At 49.4% G+C, this 25,788-nt stretch overlaps 1 protein-coding gene across 1 annotated transcript in view; it reads right to left on the bottom strand.

Moving 5' to 3' along the window:
- DRC2 (dynein regulatory complex subunit 2) overlaps positions 1-25,788 on the bottom strand; it is a 128,457-nt gene that overhangs the window by 83,429 nt on the left and 19,240 nt on the right. The window contains exon 4 of the mRNA XM_085600402.1: positions 4,700-4,867. Coding sequence (XP_085456528.1) covers positions 4,700-4,867 — 168 coding nt within the window. The remainder of the gene's footprint in view (positions 1-4,699; positions 4,868-25,788) is intronic.

Raw genomic sequence — 25,788 nt, 5'->3', positions numbered from 1 at the left:
AATTTTCTCACTAGGGCGACCTTCATGACGGGGTACTTGGTCTGGTCTGGCTGCTCTAATGCTAGCAAGGCATCCCTCCCCACCGGAGGCATATACCTATATAGGCCACCCCCCCACTGGGCTTCGGGGACCCCATGGGCTCTTAGAGAGACCTCATAGGCAGCCAGCCATTTTACAATGTCATCCCCGACACCATAGCTGGCGACTACATCCTTGGGCAGGTAGGGCCTGGACTCTCTCGGGATTTCTGTTGGTATGCTGCCACCATTAGGACTGCTGGGGGTTCCAAATTGAAGGGCTTTGAGCTCTAACTCCTTTAAATGGAGCTCATGGAGGAACCTCCTCTCCTCCCTCTCTTTTTCCAACTGGGCCAGATCCATTCTAAACTGCCTCTCCTCCCTCCGGTCAACTAGATCCGCAGAGGACAGGCTCCCCCCTGAGGCGCTACTACCCACTCTTGATGGGGCTCTGGACCCAACGTCCATACTACCGCTCCCAGGGGGAAAAAGGACTTCCGGTTCTTCCAGGGGGTCTAGTCCGGGTTCTTCCTCCCGTTTCCCGCTAGGGTGGGCCATAACCCAGGCTCTTAAGATTGCTTGGAGCTCTGTCTTCTTCGCCCCCTGCTTAAAGAATACCTCCCGTTCCTGGCAGAATTCCTTCAATTGGGCCACTGTATACTCCTCCAGCCTACCCAATTCGAATTCCATCCTACCAGATGGGACCCCAACACAGTCAACAAGAACGTTACTCTGGAAGAGTTTCCCAAGAAAGGAAATATACACAGGACAATTTTAAAAACCTCCAATTAGGAAAACAATCTGGAGAAAACTCCAGTCAAAACAATCCAGTGTAGGTGGTGATGCGCGCTAAACTGCCACTAAGCGGATGCAAGCACTGAATAAGTAATCCCACCGCTGAGCACCAACTTGTTGGACCTATGTCCTAGGGGTAGCATGGCTTACGTTAACAGGCATCCTTATCAACATGGCGTTTCGTGCTTGCATCCTCCTCAGTCCGCAATCCAGTATGACACCACTCAAAAAGGACACTACGCTGAATATACTTTAACGTTTACTAGAATTCTTCCACTTTTCTTACGTTACCGGAATTCTCAGTTCCGCATCACAGAAAACGACATTTCACCTGTATTTAGAATGACATTAATGTTCCAACATTACAGTTCATAGAATAGTCTCTAAAACACCCTTTGAGTTTCTCCTTCCACCTTAAATCTAGAAGACCTAGTTACATTTCTACATGGTAAGTTTCAACCCACATTCCCAAAAGCACATTTAGACTCCTCTAAACATTCCCCCCCACAGCCAAACCTCCTGGCTCCTATCCTGCCAACCCGATCCAATCTCTGCCTATGAGGTATTCAGCTGGAGGTTGCTTTCTGCTGGCAACCAAAGGGGACCCTCCAAACAGTTCACCTGAAATCTAGGTGTGACATAGGGGCGAAACCACCACGTCCTAGCCGTATCTTTAAGTCCCGGTATTTACCAGACTGGAGACGGTTGTTCTTAGCACTGGAGATCTGTACTCCCATTAGTTCAGTCTCGCGCAAAGATACTCCAGAGCTCTCTTCCCCTTAGTCAAAAGCCAGTCTCCCCGCCCCTCCAAGGCCCAGCTTACTTCATAGGCTTGAGGTCCTCCTCCGGCAGCGGGACTCGTTGATCTCCACAGCAAGGGGGGGCGTCCTGACTGGGGTTAAGGGAGAAACACCTCTAGACTACCCCCACCCTCAAGGGATTTCCCGTGAGGTGAGCTTCACCGGTTAAATTCTCCTGGGGCACTTCCCGGCTTCTCTCACTCTGCCAGGCGCTTCCGTCGCTGCCGACCGCAGCGCGACTTGCGGGAGCGCAGCCCTGGTTCCGTCAGTCACTTCCGCCGCTCCCAAACGCAGCGCGACTCGTGGGGGGTGCGGCCTCGTCTCACGGCTGCTGGGAGGGGCGGCACTTCCTTGATGGCCCGGCTCACGTGACCCGGCGTCAGCTTCCAGGCCAGCCCTGACTCGGCTTCCTGGCCGCGGCTTCTCCAGTCAGATGATCGGCGCGTTGTCAGCTCTCCTCACAGCTGACACGCGCGATGGATGCAGACAACACCGGAGAGCCCCAGCACCTCACCAGACCCCACGGCTCTCTCCCAGGCCTCCACCAGGGACCCGCAGTCATCCCCTCGCCTCGGAATGACTGGAGGTGAGGTTCTTAGATAGGGGCTAGTGCCTGTAGGCGGAGAATAAGGGGGGGTGGCTCACGGTAAACCAGGTGAGCAGATCCACTAGCCCGGGGAGTATTTGGCACCACTCCCTGCCCTAAGCCCACGATGGTGTTCCGTTGTTTCGCCACTGAGGGAGGTCAGATTCCCAATTGACAACCATGGAGGTCAAGGCAGTCCCAACGGCAAGTCTTCCCCGTGATTCCTCTTCAGGCTTTCAGATTACGCTAGGGACCCTTGACTAGAAAAGAAACAATGCCTTCCAGAGTCGTTGGCTGAGTTCAGGGACTGGTCAAATGGTAGAGGGTGGTGTCAGCTAAGTAGGGGACTCACGCAGACCCTAGGATCTGTCCACTCCCAGTCCAGCGCAACCACCTCTCCACTCAGGTGCCTCACTCCTGACTGACTCCACAGCCCAACTTGATTCTAAAATGGCCGCCCTCCTGCCACCTCTATTTATCACCTTGGGCTGGACTTGCCAGAGGGGTCCAGAAGGTTCTGGAACCTCCCATGGCGGTCATGGCCCGGGTGCTGAGGTGACAGTTGGAGCCACCATTTTGTGAATCCTACCTTCCTCATCTATCTACCTCAGTGGAGCACCTTGCGCCTTTCCCTCAGGTGATGAGGAAGAGGCGCCCAGAACCTCTACATCAGCACCCCAAAAAGTTTGGTAGACAGAAAAGATGAGAAGGGGAAAAGGGACACCAAAAAAAAATAATAAAAATGAGGAGGGACCTGCCAAAGGGCTGACAGGTCTAACACACACACATGTATACATTTGACTCTGGGGAATCCTCGTGAACTGTTTGACACTGAAATACCAGAGGGAGCAGGCTATACACATGACTCTGGGAATGCTTCTTGTAGTGTTTGACATTAGAACGCCAACAGTAGCAGGCTATTTAGACTGAAACGTAAAAACATTTTCTCCGGGGTGTCCATGTTGGTTTCCCTCTCTTTATGATTTCTCACCTATTGTGGTATATTAAGGGCCTTGCTATTTCTTGAGGTTACACTTGTAGCAAAATACCCTCCTATTACGATCAGGTAGAGGACGGAACTACATGACCCATGATTCCTCATGTTTCTACCCTTTGTGATATATATTTAGCCCCACAACGTCTTACTTAAGGTTACACTCATAGCAAAATTACCATCCAACCACGAGCTGGACATGGACAGGACACCATTTCCCAGGAGTATCCTCTTGTTTATACCCACTGTGACATAATAATAGCCACACGATTCTTAAAAGTTACTCGTAGCAAAATATCGTCCAACTATGATGCAGATGGGGACTGGACTCCATTTTGCATGAACCCACTCTATACGATAAACATCCCACCATGCATACAGATGCCTTTATAGAGCAGCCCTCCAAAATACAGGCACAGCGAGCCGGGAGAGAGCAGCCTGTCAGAATAGGTTTACGAGCAGCATGCTACCCTTGAGGAAGTATGGCACCCCCGCCTTATGGGGATCTTTCATGCTGGAGTGGTACTTTTGAATGATGTGTTTTAATTCCTGTCTCATTCCTCTTATAGCCTTCATAATACGTGCCTCTTCAACACAATGTTGATGATAAACGCCTAAAGTGTGTGACTACAAGAGCATACTTCTCCCTCCTCCCATGTGATTTGGTAGGATTCATAATGAGGGTAAATCCATCAATTTGAGTGAGAACGCATGGATGATTTTCACAAAAAGGCGCCACCTATACCCATTGTGTATGGTATGCTGGATGTTCTTAAGGCATGAATCACATTTTCACAGCTACTGAAAGACGAGTAAATCCTCACCTTGCATGCTAGATAGCACTGCATGCTTTGTAAAATGGAGTGATTGTGTATCCAGGGCAGTGTATGATTGACATCCTGACGAAAGCCCTAGACCCAAGTAGCCTTAGTGTAGGGGCTGAAACATGTCGATTTATTAGGGTCCATGAACCATAATATCCTTATCCTCAATTGAGAATTTTTAACTATACTCAAACAACCACTATTAAAGGGAAACTGAGGTTGGTTTGAGGTATTTTTATATATTTTAGAGGTACCTCGGTCACAAAAAATACGCCAAGTGCTCCCTGGAGTATGGTCGAGCCCCATTCTGTTTTTTAGGGACCAGGATGAGACCAGATGATCAAGCATGTCACTACTAGAGTGGGTGAGGATCTAACAAAAGAAAAGGAATCTCATTATTTTCTGTGACATTTAACAGGGTACTTAGTTGAAAAGGAAAGCTCTGTATTCAGACAGGGATACCCTTTTGTTGTTAATTCTGATTATAGTAGGAAGAGTTTATCCCTTTGCCCAGTGATTCAAGGTCTCCTACTCCCTTCCTAGGAGTCGGGCTCAGTGTGGTCCCTGCTTCAGGTTTATTGGTTTATGTTAACTTAGAAATATTACCTTGTATAAGACCCTCTCAACTGTGGGCAAAGGGATCGCCTTGCCAGGCTATGGAGTTCTGTGTAGCTGTGTCTCACCTGGATGACGCTGTCCTTGCAGTCCACCACCCTCTCGAAAGTCTGACTCAGGATTTCAATATCCTTGCGCAACTCCTTGGCTTTGGCCTCCCGCAAAACATTCCTCCATTGCACGTTCAACTTGTTCAGATTGATAGCCGTGTTCTTCTCCTCCTTGGCCAGCTTGTCCTAGAGGAGGAGAAGATTATATAGCCATTGCAATAACATAGCAATGCAGGACTAAGTTATGCGGCATGGAAATGCTAGTTAAGAAGCAGAAATGTGCACATTTTTTAGCAGAAAAATTGAATTAAAACCAAATTATTCGCCACATTTTGCGGAATTAATATCCAGCTACTGTGCCATTTTAAGACACAGCAATACAAAATGAAACTCAAATCTACAGAAAAAAACTGTTTTTCAGACATTCATCAATCCCCCTCATCATCAAATCTGTTTATTTCGGATTCTTGAGCCATAAAACAAGTAAGACAAAGAAATACATCCAACAAATCTCATACATTTCACAGTTTTATATAGCAAATATATCATAATCATGCGAGAATAATAAAAGGAAAACCTTCATGCTATTGTAGAAATGGACAACAATTAAAAGCTAGAATCATTCAGATATTAAGTCTGTATTAGATCAGTTAAAATCTATAATAAAGTGTTGTAGAACAAATCGCTAAAATACATAAAACATCCAGAAAAATTACACACTAAGGGGCCGCTTACGATGTTAGTGGGACCACCGACACCTATAACCGCGGCCGATGCGGTCGGTTGGTCCGCGTAGCCCCGGGGATTGACCGACAGCTTCTGACAGCCTCGAGAAGTCCGTCGGGGGGGTCTGTCGGATCGCATTTCCCACAATCCCGTGAGTATCACGATCCAAATTTCCACCAGCCATTTCACATCGGTTCTTCCGAAATGATATGCCTGAGAGAAAGGTTTAATTGGGGCCTCTAGCATGGCCCTCCTCTGTGGGCCGGGGTGCCAACTGTAGTGCCCCCTTAACATCCCTGCACATGCGACAGGCACCGCATGGTGCCTGCCACAGGGTGCAGGGATGTTTACAAACATGCCTTTTGGCATAGGGGCTTGAGCTGCCGCCCTTTTCCTTAGCCTCAATGCAAAGAGGCATGTTTACTACCGCCTCCACAGAGGTCTGACTGTAATTTGGAAGGTGGGACCGCCGACTACCTGTCGGCAGGTCCCGTTCCCGCAACGATGACGGTCGGACTCTTGTCTGACCGCAATCGTAATCAGACCCTAAGAACCTGGTCTTCATTAGGTGCAAAACAAGATACATTCCGGTGTGATATACAACGGATAGAAGAAAAATTTCCCACACGCAATGGTAATTTATTGTTAAAATAAATTGTTAAAATATCTGCAGGCTATTTACTGCTTAGTGGATACGCCAATGACCATGATCTCTCTAGTATCAGAGCTCAAGATTCTGAGTGCAATTTCATACTGTCTACAGCATAGCCACTGGCACACAGGTCTTATCCATTTCATGTGAGATGCTAAATACGCCCTGCAAAAGAAAAGGAGATGGTGCACAGTTTCAGGCTCCAGCATGCATGAGGGACATAAAGTGCATTCACAAACTGTACTTCCCCAATTCATAGTGAAAATAAGGGTTGGTAGGATTCCATATTTAAATTTTAGATACAGCTGCTTGGATAGTAGACCTGAAATAGAATCAAAGGATGGCTCAAATGCAGGAATATTTTTATGATCTAAAAATCTATCAGTCCGGGTACACAACTTGCAGCTTGCTAGCCCAGCTATCCATAAGTGCGCCTTTAGTCTTTTTTTAATCACCTGGTTTGATATTGAACAGGCTTCCTCTAGGGAGACCCAAAGAGAATCTAAATTAATAAATAATTAATAAAGCATACCCTTAATATAGGCTAACCATGGGATTTTTAAGTGTCCCCGGGATCTTAATAACTCCTTTAGCAGGGACCTATATGTTTCTAGCTCCTCGGTGGTCCAAAGTATATGCCAATAAAGCAGCGGTCTTAGCCTCAGAGTGGAAAATATTGAATACACTCCATGATCCATTAACAAAGGCAAAGGGGAGGGTGCTCTGTTGCAGGTTTGAGAGGGACCTCAAAAAACTGTTTTCCACCATAGTGAGCTCAGATCCTTTAATATAACCCCACAATTACAAGCCATAGAGGCGGGACTTTTGGCTGTGACATTGTAGATTTCAACTGCAGGGGCCAGAATTTTAGATATAATCCTTTTTGCTAGTTTAAGGACAGCCCTGGTTTCTTGCTGTAATTTCAGTGCAGATTTACTCATGTGTGGCATCCAACAACATTTTTGAGACACTCTCACTCCTAGATAAACAAAGTCTGGTACTTGCTCTAGCAGGGAGTTCTGCTCTGTGATGGAACTTTTCCCTGCTTTATACACTTACGCGTCATAAACTTGGTTTTGCTAACATTTAGCTCAAGTCCCCTATCTCCACCAAAAACTAACAACCAATCTAGGAGGGCCTGAAGCACAGCAGGTATTTTTGAGATTAAAAGAGTGTCGTCTGCAAATAGGAGTGTGGGAATTTTAGTGGCAGCTGTTCCCGGAGTGTCCTTGCATGAGAAATCCAAAAACGGAACTAAATCATTCATATATAACGTGAAAAGAAAAGGAGCTAGGACGCAGACCTGACGAACACCCTTCCCCACCCTAAAAGGGTCAATAGCTCTCACTTGCTCCCGTACCTTACGCATGTGGTGTTATTTTCTTGTAACTTGATTTTCCAGAAACCGCATCCTATCCAGTACCTCTCACAACTAATATATTTTCCAGAAACCCTATTCGACCCAGGACCTCCCATAACTTTTGACGGAAATCAAGTCAAATGCTCATGTTTAAATCAACGAAGACCACATATAATTGGCCCTTTCAAAGTATAACGTGTTTCAAATAGATAAAATAAAATCAAAAGAGTTTTTTTATCTTGCTGATTTTATGTCAAAACCCTGCTTGGAGGTCTGATAGAAGGTGGCTCTCCGTGCAGTCAGAACGTTTACAGAGAATTTGCCAGCAAAACTACTTCTGCAGGCTATCACTGAGACTGATGGATACAGTTTCAGGAGTCCTCACGCCTACCCTTTTGGAAGATCAGAACAATTTCAGCACATGGCCAAGATTTAGGAATTGGGCCACCATTCAAAATGGCACATGAAAGAAAATGAAGATATGGACCCCATACACATGGCTCAGCGTGAAATAAATAGCCCGGAATACAATACAGTCCCAGGGCCTTCCCGTGGGCTATGGTCTTTAGAGTATCAAATGACTCCATAACTCACAATTCGAGGGTGTTGGGCCTGGCCCTTTTTGCAGGGTTATTCCCAAACATTTTGCCTTCCTCCACCTATTTTTCTGACCTTCTTTTTGTTGTCTTTAGGACTCTGGGCACTTTACCACTGCTAATCAGTTCTAAAGTGCATGTGCTCTCTCCCCTGAAACAGGGTATAATTGGTTTACACCTGTTCAGCATATTTGATTTACCCATAAGTTCCTTGTAAAGGGGTATCCCAAATACCCATGGCCTGTAAATTTAATGCTACCAGCAGGTCTGCAGCACTCTTGGTGCCACCCACAGAAGTAGCCTTTCAAACCTGTCTCAGGCCTCCCACTGCAGGACCTGCATGCACAGTGTACTGCCACAGTGACTTGCCATTTAAAACTACTTGTCAAGCCTTAAACTCCCCTTTTATTACACATAGGTCACCCCTAAGGTAGGTACTAGGTAGCGCTATGGGCAGGGTGCTGTGTAAGTAAAAGGTAGGACATGAGCCTTTATTGTGTGAAATTTCCTGGTAGTGACAAACAGCCTATTTTGTTTCTCACTGCTGTGAGGCCTACTCCTCTCATAGACTAACATTGGGAATTCTCTTATATATTTTCAAGTGGTAATTCCTTATCTGAAAGGAGTGGTGTTGCTATGTTTGGTATGTTTAGAATAGTGGTGATATATCCTGCTTACTGGTGTAGTTGGATTTTACATTACTATTTTAGAAATGCCACTTTTAGACAGTGACGTACTAAGGGGTTAGGCCCTTTAACAAACAGCCAAATTGGACCTCTTCAAAATTACAAACAACGAAAAATATTGGCTATGATTATTCAAACTGGTTCTTTAGAAAATAGGTCAAGTAAATATGTTTCCTTGGCCCACGTATTTATTGCACAGTTAGCTCAACAATCTTTTTTTTATAGAAAAATAAATATAATCAGCTTTCACATTGTCATGAGAAAAACGTTCTCTACCCTTCAATTGATCACATCTACTTGTTCAAAAAACTAATGTAACATACTTCACAGGACAAAGCAGTTCCATCATGATACTAGACATCACTAGACATAAACATGACAAATAAATGTGAATGTGTGCATAAAGAAACTAAATAACCCCCTAGTTGGTGATTTCATGTACATTAAATATTTTAGCAACAACTTAAATACCGTGAACAGAACAAGTCAGAACAAATCTATACCAGAGGACACTCTCACAAATATTCTAGAGTGTTGTGACCCTTTTGGAAAAGAACTTGGGGGTTTCAAAGTAATGTGACCAAAGTGGAATTTTTGTTTCAATTAGTTTTCGTCTGTCCAAGCTGGTTCATTTTGAAAGTGCCAGAGGGACTGCCACTTTGCATTTTTGACTTATGTGCTGGCCTTCTGTCTCCCTACCTGTTCTTTGTGCCCTCTATGGTCTACAGGAGCTGGACGGCTGCTCTCACCCCCATGCGCTTGGAACCCCAGGGACCCAAAGGATCCCATCTCTTTCAACCTCACTCTGCCCTGGGACTGTCCCTAATCCGTTTTTTTTTCTACCCACGCACTGCACTGGGGAAAGAACGTGCAGGCACTGTGTGGCTTGCAGTGAGTTTGGGAGTGCTTCACCCTTGCCGAGAGCGGCTTGTGAGAGTGCTTTCCTGTATCTGACAGCACATGTGGAGCGCGTCGCCATTTACTGAGAGCAGCTTGTGTATTACTTTAATTGCGGCTCCCTTCAGCAAGGGACACTGCGACCTCCTTTAGTACTGGGAAAGGCGCTGTCCCGAGGCACCATCTCCCCGCCTACAGACATCGCTGCTCGGGAACCTTCTTGAGAGCCCCCACTCCCATGGGGAAGTCACCATACGCATGAAAAGATGTATCGCCTGGCAACCAGGGGTGAGCCAGCCACCCAAGGGACGATAGCTGGCTCTGCCCCAGAGCACACCGTGAGTGAGACTTTGAATGGAAGAGACGGCCCTGTCCCCAGGGCCCGCCGGTATCCTTGTACGCGTCTTCCCCCTCCGACTTTGGTCAGAAGAGAGAGTGGGTCTCCCGGGATGCGCGGGACCGCTCTAATCCCATAAAGGTACTATGGGGGCTTCAGGGGAGAGACCACCACCCCGCAGTCCTTCGCAGGCAGCCCAGATTTAAACAGGGGGCTCCTCCATCTGCACAGCGGCTCCTAGTTGCTTGTCCCTTCAGCAGCTGTACCATGCGTTCATGGGCAGCTGCCCTTCCTCAATCCAGCCTGTGGGGGGCCTATGGAGATCTCCCCACTCTTGCCTACAGTGTGTGCCCCACTGTTGGGCCGTACCTGGGGGTACATTTTCCTTGAATGAGAATTACGGGGAGAGTCCTCAATGGAGGCCCCCCAATCAGGAACTTGCTGATTTAGGGAAAACCTTGCCAGAAAGGAAATATTACTGTAATGCACCTAGTAGGCACATCGGATGCCTGATGCCCATATACAGTGTAGTAAGAGTGCAGGTGGGCTGCACCCTACACTTATGGTGTGGTTTAGTGATCCATGTATGGATGGAGATGTTTGGTGGTGATTTATGTGTTATCCCTAACCTAAACTGGCATTACATGCACTGATGTTATCATGTATGTGGTTTTGATACTTGCATTGTCAGGATAACTAGTACTATCTCAGGATTTGCATAGTATGCATAGTATTTATGATTCATGTCTTTTTGATCAATGTTTTGTACAATATACTATATTTTTATATAATCATATGTGGAATCTCTTTTGTGGTGTGTTCATTGTGTTTCTGTGTGAGTGTGTTGCACAAACGCTTGACACATTCCTTCTGATGATAAGCTTGACTGCTCTGCGCCTAGCTACCAGAGAGTGAGCACAGGTGAACTTTGGTATGTAACTTACTTACCCTGACTAGAGAGGTAGGTTCTGCCGGGCTTAGGTGCATACCCTAGCCACCAGAACTGCCATTTCTAACAGAGGGGCTCTAGATAAGTTCTTGAAAATGTAAGTCCCGAATCTGAAGCCTCACTGGAAGCGATCCCCTTTTAAGAATAAAGACTCTTAAAATGGTCAACCCATGCCTATGGTTAAATATGGTAGTCAACTGGTGTTATACCCTCCTACTACCATGCGCTATTGTACCCGAGGAAGTCTTGGTGTCACCTCGTTTAGCTGCTACCACCAGAACATCCCATACCTCATTCTCCTCATTGGATTTTGCAGAGCCAGGTTCTCTCTATGCTTCTTCCTGGGCAAGCATCTTCTTGTCTATTGTCACTTATAGTTCTCACTAGAGCACTTTTTGCAGACCTATGCTGTTCATTATACCAGGGGGGTTGGTTAACCTTTTGTTTTGGAGGGGTGGTTCTGCACCCTGGAAAACAGGTCGCTCAAAGAAGAGAACAGTTTCTCATGATGTGCAAGTATTAAGTTGCTACATGCTCCTTGGGGACATACATTTCTCATAATATCCAATACATCCACCACCTTGGTATAAACCTGCTTCATGATGTTGAGATGCCCAGAGACATACTCCCACGCCTTCTTGTTGTTAGTGAGTGTGATATCTCCTATAAGGAGTGAATTACTAGGCTTGTAATTGGAGGTCAGAAGCCCTTTTAGTATGACATTGGGAGGATTGGGAGCACTGCCTCCTGTTCAGTGACTACCATGTCCCCCATGTAAGTCTTAAATTGGAGAGATAACAGTATATAATTGTTGGAAATACCCCACTCCCACACCGGTAAGGGTTGGTGGTAACGGGGTACTTCCAGGACATACAGTGGTAGCTTGGCTCGAGTGGTCAGGAAACAGGCACCGTGCTAAGCATACGACATACCCATACAATAACCATGCGTGCATCCGTTCCAAAAACGACTCTACACCGTAAAAATTATGAAAATATTTCTCTTTATCTTCTTTTTTCTCTTAGTTGCTGATTAGATAAATAATAACACAATCACAATATACAAAGCTTTTAAATAGTGCAGGTCAAATAAATACTGTCTTAATGATTCAATAAATAGGGGTGATCATAAATAAGGAAGGCATAAATATAAGTGCAATACATACAGGCAATTAAATATTCTGAGGCAATAAATACTGCAAACCAATAAATATTGTGCAACAATAAATACTGTGGAACAATAAATACAGTGAAGCAATAAATAGGTTAAATACAATAAATACAGTGCCCTCAATAAATAATTAAAAGCTGACAGTGACACTTATAGAATCAGATCACATTTAGATTACTATGGGCTGATTTGGCCCAGGCACAGCTTGTGGGGATGTGGAAGGCTTGAGGGTGTCTACTCCCTGGCTTGGACAAGGCTGAGGCCTAAACTGAGGTAGATCAAGGGGGAAATACTAGAGACCTGGCTCTCTCACTCTACACAACCCCTCTGGATTAGTCTCAGCTCACCCCTGGCACAGTCCAGCTGGTTCCAGCACCTCTCTAACCCCTAGAGTAGTCTCTTAGGATTCCACAGGGCCTTTGGCGCCCTCTATTCCACTTACTGCCCTTTTTCTGAAGCTCCGACGCCGCTGGAGTCGTGTCGACGCCGTGAGGCGGTTCCGGTTCGATGTCGGCGGCCTCGGCACAGTGTCAGTTCTTGACGACGCCGGTAGGCGGTTCCGGTTCGATGTCGGCGGCCTCGGCTCGATCTCGACCTCCGATTCGATGGCGTCGGGCAGTCTTGGCTCGATGTCGACTTCGGGCGGCTCCGGTCCGATGGCGACCTCAGTTTCGATGACGTCGGCCGGCCTTGGCTCGATGTCGACTTCCGGCGGCTCCGGAGTGCGATCTCCACTCCCGACCTCCGGTGCTCCTCTCCTCAGGTTCCGGCGACTCCGGAGTGCGACCTCACTCCCGACCTCCGGTACGATTCTCTCAGGTTCCGGCGACTCCGGAGTGCGATCTCCACTCCCGACCTCCGGCACGCTTCACCTCGGTCTCCGGCGACTCCAGAGGGCGGACTTCACTCCCCCGTCGACGCCGCTCACTCGACCTCGGGTGACTTCCTCCTCGACCTCTGGTACTTCTCCGACCTCCGTCGGCGCCCTCTCTCGACCTCTGGCGGCTCCGGGTACGACGTCTGCTTTTCCAGTCAGCGCCGCTTCTCCAACTCGGGCTCCAGGTCTCCAGGCTACTCGACGTCGGACTCCAGGGAAACCAGTTTCCAGGTCAGGATCTTGCTGTTCTTGGATTCTAAGGCCTGTTCCTGCTGTCCAGGTCCTTAAGATGGTTTTTCTTGCTTCTTCCCACACAGGGCTCCAGGATGGGCTCAGTCAGTAGGGACTAGTATCAAGGGTGGGTTTATGGACCCCACTCCAGGCACAAGTTTCCACCCCTGCTGCCTCACTCCTTCCTCCTTCAGGTTTCTGCTGCTCACTCTTCACCAGTCAGGTGCCAACAGCCAGCTCCAACTGCCAACTCTCTGTCTTAGCTTCCCAACATTCTAAACCGCCTCCAACTGTCACAGGGTTCTGGAATGTTCTGGAAGGTGCTAGTAGGTTCCAGTGGGTGCTGGTGATGTCACAGGTGGCCACCATTTTGTGCTCCAGGCCCTCAGACAGAAGTTTCAGGGGTAGATAAAATGGCTCCCTGAATCTGCAGCAACACTAAAAAGTCTGGTGGTTCCCAAAAAGGAAAAATTCAAACAGGGTTTGAGGCAAAAGTGGGACAAAATAAATAATGATGAGGAGGGACCACCCAAAGGGCTGACAGGTCTAACACGCGTCCCCCCCAGCTGAAAGTGGGGAGAGCTACCCAACCCCTTGGGAGTTCTCATCACTAAGGCGGAAATACCTTGAGAGACCGTCTGCATTGGTGTGGTCCACTCCAGGCCGATGTTCCACCTGAAAGTCCATTCCCTGTAGGGAAATAGACCACCTCAACAACTTGGGATTCTCCCCCTTCATCTGCATCAGCCAACGAAGGGGTCTGTGGTCGGTCTGAACCAGGAAGTGCGAGCCAAACAGGTATGGCCGCAACTTCTTCAGAGCCCATACCACTGCAAAGGCTTCACGCTCTATTGCACTCCACTTCTGTTCCCTGGGAAGTAGTCTCCGGGATAGGAAGACCACGGGTTGATCCAGACCCTCTTCATTGAGTTGCGATAACACTGCCCCAATGCCATGTTCTGATGCATCTGTCTGGACAATGAACTCCTTGGAAAAGTCTGGGGCCCTTAAGACCGGGGCCTCGCACATGGCTTTCTTCAATCTCACAAAGGCCTGCTGACAAGCCTCCGTCCAGACTACCCGTCGAGGTTGTTTCTTGGACGTGAGCTCCGTGAGGGGGGCTACGATGGTACCGTACCCCTTCACGAAGCGGCGGTAGTATCCCGTGAGGCCCAGAAAAGCTCGGACCTCAGTCTGTGTCTTGGGGGGTTCCCAGGCCATGATGGCCTCGATCTTCGCCTGGAGGGGTTGCACCGCTCCCCTACCCACCAAGTGTCCAAGGTACACTACCGACCCCTGCCCGATCTGGCACTTGCTGGCCTTGATCGTCAATCCAGCTTGTCTCAGGGCCTGGAGAACAGCTTGCAGGTGACGCAAGTGATCCTCCCAGCTGTTACTGAAGACGGCTATGTCATCCAGATAAGCAGCAGAGAAACTCTCCATTCCGGTGAGGATCTGGTTTACCAGGCGCTGAAACGTGGCAGGTGCGTTCTTGAGCCCAAAGGGCATCACACAGAACTGGTAGTGGCCATTGGGCGTGGAGAAGGCTGACCTTTCCCTTGCTCCATCAGTCAAAGAGATCTGCCAGTACCCAGAAGTAAGGTCAAAGGTACTTAGGTATTGGGCAGCTCCCAGCCGGTCAATCAATTCATCCGCCCTAGGGATCGGATGAGCATCAGTTTTGGTCACTGAATTCAGTCCCCGGTAGTCCACACAGAACCTCAGTTCCGGTTGGGCACCCGGTGGTGCAGCTTTTGGTACTAACACCACCGGACTGGACCAGGGGCTGCTAGAAGGTTCGATCACTCCTAGCTCCAGCATCTTAGTGACTTCACTATGAATGCTGGCCTTCACCTTGTCTGACATCCGGTAGATCTTGGACTTCACAGGTGGGCTGTCTCCTGTGTCCACGTCATGGACGCACAGGTGAGTCCTACCCGGGACAAGGGAGAACAACGCAGAGTACTGTCCCAGGACCTGACGACAGTCCTCCTGCTGTTCAGGAGTTAGAGATGGGGAGAGAATCACTCCCTCCACCGACCCATCCTTCTCTTGAGACGCAAACAAATCAGGGAGAGGCTCGCTTTCCACGTCCTCTCCTCCGTCAGTCACCATCATCAAGATGACTTCGGGCCTCTCGTGGTGGGGTTTGAGGCGGTTGGCATGCAGCACCCGCAGGGGCTGACGAGGGGTCTTCAGGTCCACCAAGTAGGTAGCCTTACCCTTCTTCTCCAACACCTCAAAGGGTCCTGACCAGCGATCCTGGAGGGCACTAAGCTCTCCTGGTTCGATCACCCACACCTTCTGGCCAGGCTCCAACTCCACCGGGTGAGCATTGTGGTCATACCACGCCTTCATCACTGCTTGGCTGGCTTCCAAGTTGTCAGAAGCTTGCTTCCACAACTTAGCCATTTGGCTCCGGAAGGCCAGCATGTAGCTCACCACGTCCTGGGGAAGCTTTCTGGGAGTTCTTTCCCATCCGTCCCTCACCAGGTTGAGAGGTCCACGTACAGGGTGCCCATACAGAAGCTCGAAGGGGCTGAAGCCCACTCCCTTCTGTGGCACTTCCCTGTAGGAAAAGAGTAAACAGGGTAGGAGGACGTCCCATTTCCTCCGCAGGCTTTCAGGCAGACTTCTGATCATGCCCTTCAAGGTTTTGTTAAACCTCTCCACCAGACCATTGGTCTGGGGGTGGTAAGGAGTTGTGAACCGGTAGGTCACTCCACACTCCTTCCACATCGCCCGCATGTACGCTGACATGAAGTTGGTCCCCCTGTCGGACACAACTTCCTTGGGAAAACCCACTCGGGTAAAGATTCCCATCAGGGCCCTAGCCACAACAGGTGCTGTTATGGTCCTCAGAGGTATTGCCTCCGGGTACCGTGTGGCATGATCCACCAGAACCAGGATAAACCTGTTACCAGCTGTAGTAGGTGGATCTAACGGACCCACAATGTCGATGCCCACCCTTTCAAAGGGGGTGCTAACGACAGGAAGTGGTTCCAGGGGAGCTTTCAGCTTCACCCCTGTTTTCCCACTGGCTTGGCAAGACACACATGTCCGGCAGTAGGTATCGGACGACACTTTCATCTGAGGCCAATAAAAGTGTGGGACAAGACGGGCGAAGGTCTTGTCTTGCCCCAGGTGTCCTGCCAAGGGGATCTCGTGAGCCAACTCCAGAAGGAAGGCTCGATAACGTTGAGGGACTACCAAGGCTCGTGACGATCCGTGTAGGGGTGCCTTGGGTTCACTGTAGAGGAGGCCATCCTCCCAGTAAACACTGTAGTTCCCTTCAACGTTCCCTGCTGCCTGGGCTTCGGCCTGTCGCCTCAGCCCCTCAAGGGTAGGGCACTCCCTCTGGCCCTGGCAGAATTCCTCCCTGGACGGGCCTCCCTCCACGTGCCACTCGGCCGGGATGGGTAGGTCCTCCAGATTGGTAACGTCCCCCACCGCAGACTCCTGGTCCACCACCTCCGGTGGCCTATCCGTCCTACGGGGTGTGGACGCCGAGGCAGGCTCCTCCTGTCCTCGGTTCTTCCCTTGACTGGCAGCTGGCTGGGCCTTTGTTCCAGGCTCCAGCCGAAACGAACTCCCTCTCCGGGTAGTCGCGGACCTTGTGCTCACACAGGCCCAATCAGGTGTACCCAGCATCTCAGTGTGAGTCCGGTATTCCACCTCCTTCCAAGCGTTGTGCTCCATGTCATTCCCCAGCAGACAATCGACTGGCACGGCAGGGCTTACGGCAACTCGAAGTGAACCTGCAACCCCCCCCCCCCATTCAAAGGGAACCTCGGCCACTGGATAGTGGCCTGTTCTGCCGTCAGCCATCGCGGCTGGGTGGAGTACATCGGGAATTACCTGCTCTGGAGACACCAGTTGACTACGTACCATAGTCATACTGGCTCCTGTGTCTCTCAGGGCCTCCCCTCTTTGGCCGTTGATGGTGACCCACTGCCCATACTTTACAGTATTGGCGGGCACCTGGATCTTAGGAACCATCTCCCGTTCTCCCAGGGACACTAAAGTGACACCCGCCCACTCCCTTCCCTTAGTTAAGGGCATCTCCTCCCCGAGCACTACACTAGCTACTCCGGGGGTCTTTCCTCCAATGGGAGGGGGTGGTCGTTTCAGGCACTTCGGATCTCCTTTATAGTGTCCAACGCCACCGTACTCGTAGCAATGGACAACCCTTGGCTGCTGACTCTGGCCAGGATTAGGGTTTCTGGGCGGGTTAGCCCTAGGGGTGAATCCTGTTCCCTTCCCTTGGAAGTTATTTTGGGGGCCTTTGGAGAACTCCTTTTTCTTTTCCCCTCCCTCTTTCTTCTGGGGGGCGCCCGGTCCGGCCTTTTGAGTATCCCCTCCAGTCCCCCTTGTGGACACCCGGGTACTAGCCCAAATGTCCGCCTCCTCAGCAAGCTTCCGGGGACTGGTCAGCTTGCTATCCACCAGGTGTTGACGCAGTTCAGGGAAACATTTCTCGAGCAGGTGTTCCTTCAGTACTAGATCAAACAACCCCTCGTAGTTCCTCACTTCACTGCCCTGAATCCAACCCTCCAGTGCCTTCTTTGCATAGTCCAGGAAGTCCACCCAATTCTGTGTGCCCAGTTTGTGACTACCCCTGAACTTCTGTCTGTACTTTTCGGGTGTTAGTCCAAACTTTCTTATGAGCGCCAGCTTCATGGTGGGGTAGTGGGTCTGCTCATCCTCCTCGAGGGCCAATAAAGCATCCCTACCAGCTGGAGGCATGTACTTGTACAATCCCGCTCCCCAGTACTTCTCTGGAACCCCATGGGCCCTTAACGAGACCTCATAGGCCGCTAGCCACTTGGCAATATCGTCGCCCACTCCATAGCTAGCTACTATGTCCTTTGGCAGGTAGGGTTTGGGTTCCCTGGTGAACTCTCTTTCTTGGTCTTTGCTGCCACCGTTAGTTACAGGGTGTGCCCCGATTCTCAGGATCTGAAGATCTATCTCTTTCAGCCTTATCTCATGAGCCATCCTCTGTTCCTCCTTCTCCTTCTCCAGCCTTGCTAAGTCCCATGTGAGCTGTCTTTTCTCCCTCCGGTCTGTTAACTCCACTTCAGACAAGCCACCGCTAGAGGCACTGCTGCCCTTCCTGGAAAGTGTCCTGGGCCCCGCTGACAGGTTCCCCACCTCAGGTTGGTACAAACCAGCTCCCTCACTGTCGGGCTCTCTATCCCTGTCCTCCTCCTCAGCCTTGCTTTCTCGGCGTGCCTCCCCCCAAGCCCTTAAGCTGGTTTGGAGTGCACCCTTCTTTGCTCCTGGGAGACAGTACACCCCCTCCCGCTGGCAAAACTCCCTGAGTTGGGCCACAGTGTACGTTTCTAAATTCTCCAGTACAAACTCCATCTTGCCCACTCAGGTCAGAGGACAGTTATTTGCAGTAACAATGCAGGGGGATACCTTTAATAATACCTCCTCCCACCACCAGAGTAAATTTGGAAAAAACAAAAACCCACAATTAGGAAGGCCGCTTTGAGAAAACTCCCGGTGTAGGCCTATGGACTACCCACAGTTATTGTTGAGTATACGTAGGCACAGCTCTATCCCACCACTGAACACCAATTAATGTTGGAAATACCCCACTCCCACACCGGTAAGGGTTGGTGGTAACGGGGTACTTCCAGGACATACAGTGGTAGCTTGGCTCGAGTGGTCAGGAAACAGGCACCGTGCTAAGCATACGACATACCCATACAATAACCATGCGTGCATCCGTTCCAAAAACGACTCTACACCGTAAAAATTATGAAAATATTTCTCTTTATCTTCTTTTTTCTCTTAGTTGCTGATTAGATAAATAATAACACAATCACAATATACAAAGCTTTTAAATAGTGCAGGTCAAATAAATACTGTCTTAATGATTCAATAAATAGGGGTGATCATAAATAAGGAAGGCATAAATATAAGTGCAATACATACAGGCAATTAAATATTCTGAGGCAATAAATACTGCAAACCAATAAATATTGTGCAACAATAAATACTGTGGAACAATAAATACAGTGAAGCAATAAATAGGTTAAATACAATAAATACAGTGCCCTCAATAAATAATTAAAAGCTGACAGTGACACTTATAGAATCAGATCACATTTAGATTACTATGGGCTGATTTGGCCCAGGCACAGCTTGTGGGGATGTGGAAGGCTTGAGGGTGTCTACTCCCTGGCTTGGACATGGCTGAGGCCTAAACTGAGGTAGATCAAGGGGGAAATACTAGAGACCTGGCTCTCTCACTCTACACAACCCCTCTGGATTAGTCTCAGCTCACCCCTGGCACAGTCCAGCTGGTTCCAGCACCTCTCTAACCCCTAGAGTAGTCTCTTAGGATTCCACAGGGCCTTTGGCGCCCTCTATTCCACTTACTGCCCTTTTTCTGAAGCTCCGATGCCGCTGGAGTCGTGTCGACGCCGTGAGGCGGTTCCGGTTCGATGTCGGCGGCCTCGGCACAGTGTCAGTTCTTGACGACGCCGGTAGGCGGTTCCGGTTCGATGTCGGCGGCCTCGGCTCGATCTCGACCTCCGATTCGATGGCGTCGGGCAGTCTTGGCTCGATGTCGACTTCGGGCGGCTCCGGTCCGATGGCGACCTCAGTTTCGATGACGTCGGCCGGCCTTGGCTCGATGTCGACTTCCGGCGGCTCCGGAGTGCGATCTCCACTCCCGACCTCCGGTGCTCCTCTCCTCAGGTTCCGGCGACTCCGGAGTGCGACCTCACTCCCGACCTCCGGTACGATTCTCTCAGGTTCCGGCGACTCTGGAGTGCGATCTCCACTCCCGACCTCCGGCACGCTTCACCTCGGTCTCCGGCGACTCCGGAGGGCGGACTTCACTCCCCCGTCGACGCCGCTCACTCGACCTCGGGTGACTTCCTCCTCGACCTCTGGTACTTCTCCGACCTCCGTCGGCGCCCTCTCTCGACCTCTGGCGGCTCCGGGTACGACATCTGCTTTTCCAGTCAGCGCCGCTTCTCCACCTCGGGCTCCAGGTCTCCAGGCTACTCGACGTCGGACTCCAGGGAAACCAGTTTCCAGGTCAGGATCTTGCTGTTCTTGGATTCTAAGGCCTGTTCCTGCTGTCCAGGTCCTTAAGATGGTTTTTCTTGCTTCTTCCCACACAGGGCTCCAGGCTGGGCTCAGTCAGTAGGGACTAGTATCAAGGGTGGGTTTATGGACCCCACTCCAGGCACAAGTTTCCACCCCTGCTGCCTCACTCCTTCCTCCTTCAGGTTTCTGCTGCTCACTCTTCACCAGTCAGGTGCCAACTGCCAGCTCCAACTGCCAACTCTCTGTCTTAGCTTCCCAACATTCTAAACCGCCTCCAACTGTCACAGGGTTCTGGAATGTTCTGGAAGGTGCTAGTAGGTTCCAGTGGGTGCTGGTGATGTCACAGGTGGCCACCATTTTGTGCTCCAGGCCCTCAGACAGAAGTTTCAGGGGTAGATAAAATGGCTCCCTGAATCTGCAGCAACACTAAAAAGTCTGGTGGTTCCCAAAAAGGAAAAATTCAAACAGGGTTTGAGGCAAAAGTGGGACAAAATAAATAATGATGAGGAGGGACCACCCAAAGGGCTGACAGGTCTAACAATAATCAACTCTGCTAGACTGGTTTATCCTTTTGATCTGCCTTAAGTCTGCCAATACAAGTTCTGAGGCCCAAACCCTCCCTATTCACCAAGAATTAGAAATATTATCTTAAATGGACGTACAGGACTACTATTTTATTAACAGTGCCCTTTCTACCACTCAGAGTATAATATTGTGAGTAAAACATGCAAAACTGCATTCAGTAAAAATAAGCCAACATGGACACACTTCTCATAAAAGGTGCACCTATTTTGTACTGCACATCCCAGCCAAGATGGCGGCCGTGTAGGAGCACATCTGAGGAGCTCCTCCACCAGTACAAAGTCATATGTGCCCTGGCCAGCCTGCAGCATCCAGAGCCCCGAGAGTCTGCGGAGGAAGGCATCTAGATTAGTTAGAGCAGGCGTGCGCCTTCCAGCTCATTCTTTAAAGCCAGGAACAGCCGTTTGGCACTGTGGCCTGAAGAGCAGACCAGCGTGGGCGCCCACCTCGGGAGAAGCACGGCAGCCAGGCCCAATCAGACAGAGCACCTCTTGCACAGTCTGCAGTGTGATGCTCCACGGAGCCGGACTTGTGACAGGCTGGGCATCCCGACCTTAGGAGGCAGCGAAGACACAGACTTTATGGTCTGAGAAGGACACACTGCCCCTCGCTGCGCTTCCCAGGCCAGTGCTATCTTCAAGATATTGGCACCTTTTCTGTGAAGACAGAATCCCGCTAAGGTCAGGGGCTGCATGCTACATGGCAAGGGTGGACGCATCACCTCCTAGCAACTACCAATTGGAGGTGGGTGAAGCGTCACCCTGGTCAGCACCGCCATTTTAGAGTTAGCCCACTGTGCTATACCAGGCCTGTAAGACGTACGGGGTTAGTGGTCCTATAGTGAGGCCTCCGCCCAGGCTTAGAGGGACCCCGAGGGCATAGACAAGCAAATGTTGGGCCTCGTGCCCACCCCTAGTGGACTAGCAATGCCCAGAAGCAGAGGGTCTTCGCCTGAGGGGCATGAGAGCTGAGAGAGTATGGCAACCGCCCCGCTAGTTCAGAAACTATGAACTCGGGGCCCAGCAGATGGGGGCACCATGTTGAGTTTGGGAGAGCAGCGACACAAACCTTCTTGTGCACTCCAGATTCTGTTAAATGGGCTGTCTCTCCACATGGAAGATCTTGAAGTGCGTCCAGTACTTAAAGCCTTTATTGCAATGGCGATGCACAGGGCCAAAAAGGACTCTACCCTGAAGAAAATGTTGACAAAGGTCCCTTCCAAGAAGCCCGACCATCTATGAAACTCTTCTCCTATAGGCCAGATCCCTATTGGCTCGCATCCCCTGAACACAGAACACATGGAGACGGACGCAACCATCACACGCTCATTGATGGAGTCGCTCCTTGGGAAAATCCAGGATGATATTGCAGCGCTTCGAGAAGACTTTGCTATAGAATTTAAGGAAGTCAAAAGAGAAATGGCAGAGATAGGCTAGCGGGTGGGCACCCAGGAAAACAGCAGTGATGTCAGAGATGAAGAAGTAGACTTCTACAGATGTGAGGTTAAGGAACTCCGGGAACAAAACACGGACCTAAAAATCCACCTGAAAGACCTTGAAAACAGTTGCACCTCTCTTACATTAAAATCAGGGGCGTCCCCCTTCATGGCTGATTCAGGAGACCAGGAAGGATATGTTGTCCGCCTTTTCTAACACATACTTACAGACATGGCTAGGAAGTACATTGTTCTTGACCACACACATAGAGTGGGCCGGCCAACCAAGGCACCGGGGGTAACACAGGACATCCTCACGTGTGTCTTCCACTTCCGACGGAAGAAAGCCACCAGGGTAGCAGTCCGCAACCAAGGTCCCATCATATTCGAGGGCACGAAGGCGTGGCTATATTAAGATTTATCTCATATTATTCTACAGCATCATTGTTCAGCCACAACACTCCTAGGTGACAAAGAGGTCAAATACAAATGGGGCCACCTATTTAGCTTGATTTTTGTCTGGAACAATGAAACGCACACAGTACGAACTATGGAGGAGGTACGATCGGTGCTGGCACTGGATGTCACTCCCAAGAAACCGACCCAACACAACCAGCCCCGGGACTCCTCCACTCGCAAGTCAACAAACAGGCAGGAACGACACACTCTCAGGACCAAAACACCCAAACCAACAGAAGCTGAAAGTCACCGAGAGGGCTTCGGTCTCCTCATCAACTCCAGAGGCAGAATATTACCCAGGTACAGGACTCAGATTGAACACCCTCATATACAACAACAGGACCCTCTGTATGCCACACACCTCACAGGTTTAACACACTTAGCCCCATTGCCACGGACATCTCCATACATCCCTGACCGGGATCGTACCCATGCTTTAGTTAGCTACAGCGACTGGGTCACGGAGGGTTCACATTCCTTCATTACCTGTTCTAGCACTATGCCCACCACCACGATCCCCAAGCTGGCAGTATCTATGAATCCCATGGAGGGAGTGGTTACGTTTTTTTGTGTTATACATCCTATTGACCTCATTCCCCTACCCACAGTGTATCCTAGATGCCGCACTACACTTCGCAAATTATAGATTGGTTGATGAGCGCCAGGGCACCGGCCCCTACCCCCTCCCCATAAATTAGCTTTGACCACCCACAAATGATTAAGATAATTCGCCCCACATCCATGGCCTTAATGCTCCATGGAAGCGACTGGTGCTTCTGTCCCAGATTAGGGACTCTGATTATGACATATGTCTCCTACTAGAAACACATCTCCTGAGGAGAGACTGGGGTAGGATGAAGTCCCACTGGTTCAACAGACAGTACTTTTCCTCAGGGCCCATTAAGAAGGCAGGAATAGTGATTCTTCTAGCCACAAAATTCCAAATCTGAGGAAATGTCCTGCAAAGTCAGGCAGAGGTGGTCAGGAGACTCCTATCCCTACAAATTTCCTTGAACTCTGCAATTCACACTTGCAACGCTCTACACACCCATTGACAATTAAGAGTAATTTATTCTCAATACCTTAGACCTAGTTCCTCTTCGGTTGACACAGACATTTTGATAGGCAGCAATTTCAACCTAGTCCCTGACTCTGAGCTTGATAGATCAGCTCAGAGGGTAGGGCAAACAGGGGTATTCTCTGTGGAGGGGTTGTGGTGGCTGGGTGAGGTGGGACTGATTGATGCCTGGCGGACCCAGCACCCCACCACTAAAGATTACACTCTCTTCTCTCATCTCACCAGACCTATGCCTGGATAGATTACTTTCTGATATCCCCCTGCATCCTAACGTCCAATGCACAAACAGAGATGAGCGTAGCTGCACTCTCAGAGCACTCATGCATCACGCTCTCATTCCACATGCCCGAGACGGCCACTCGTCACAAGATGTGGCGCCTCAATGATAAACACTTAACATCTGAACCTACACTTAGGGAGGTCAAAGTGGTGATCCACCATTTTCTTCAGATGAATGATACCCAAGACACCTCTATCTCCCTGCTGTGAGACACTTTGAAGGTTGTTGTTAGAGGCATTCTAATAGCCATCTCTTCTAGACTTAACAAGAATAGAAATGATACACGTGATACACTAGAGGAACAAGTGAAAGTAATGGAAGAGGCACATAAACAATGTGGTGAACATTAGGTGCACAGCCAACAGACACTAGCTAGGAAACAGTTTAAAGCTCTGGAGGTGGACAAGGCCAAATATGCCCTCCTCTGCAAGAGGTAGAAATATTACGATGTAGGTAATAAAGTGGGGAGACCTATAACAAACGAAGGGACCAAGCACACAAGAGCATAATTCAGGAGATTTACACACAAACAGGGTGTAGCACACACAATGAAGAAGAGATTGCACAAGCATTCGATCACTTCTACGCCAACGTATACACTATCGAAGTAATGGACATCGCAGAGTCTGACACCTGCCTCTCATCTGCATATACTACAAGCCTGCCAGAGGTACTATCTCTGGAAGCGGACATTTAGACAGACGAAGTCCTTGCAGCCATTTCTCGCTTACAACCTGGGTAGACATCAGGGTTGGATGGGTTCACCTTGAGCTTCTATAAAACCTTTAGCACCCATCTGGCCTCCATCCTCACCCACCTTTATAATTCATTTGGGATATAGGTGCTCTTACTTACACTAAGAGAGAGATAGAGATTACAGTAATCCCTAAACCCTGGAAAGATCCCATGAAATGCCTATCTTACCGCCCCATATCCTTGCTCACCATTGATGCTGAATCCTTCACAGAAATATTAGGTGCACGCCTCAACCCATATATGCAGGGTCTCATAGATCCGGACCAAGCCGGCTTTATACTGGAGACAGGCTGTAGTGACAGCACTAAACGTCTGATGTACCTCATAGATAAAGTGACCCGCTTTTGAGTCCCGGCACTCCTCATATCGATCAACGCATTTGATCAAGTGCACTGGCGTTTCCTATGGAAGGCACTCACCAAGATGTGTTTTGGTACCTGATTTTGTGAGTGGGTGCAGCTACACTAGGCCAATGGCGCGAATGAGAGTCAAAGGGCTAACCTCACAGGTATTCACCATAGCCAGGGGTCCACACCAGGGATGTCCCGTCTCCCCACTCCTATTCTCCCTTTATATGGAACCACTAGCGGAAAGGAAACCAGCAAATGTGCAGAACACAGGCATCACAATAGGCCACCAGGAATATAAAATAGCGGTCTATGTGGATGACGTAACTATTGTGATCATGCAGCCCTTCACATCTCTGCCACCTCTGCTGCATGCCTTAGAGGAGTACAGCAGAATTTCTGGCTTTAAAGCAAATATCAAAAAATCGAAGTGCCAAAGCTCTTTGGTCCACAGCACGATCTGCTCCTCTTGGAGCACCACTTTCCCTTTCCATGAGTGAGCCACTGGGTGCCATATCAGAGACTTGAGGTCTGTCCCACCCAGAAGGACAGCAGCTTGTAACTACAATGACCTCTAGGACACAGCCCGCTCAGACCTACAGACATGGAAGGGAAGTA

This window comes from Triturus cristatus, chromosome 4_2, assembly GCF_964204655.1.
Source record: "Triturus cristatus chromosome 4_2, aTriCri1.1, whole genome shotgun sequence".
Lineage (NCBI taxonomy): Eukaryota > Metazoa > Chordata > Amphibia > Caudata > Salamandridae > Triturus > Triturus cristatus.
This window is presented reverse-complemented; position numbering and strand designations above follow the sequence as displayed.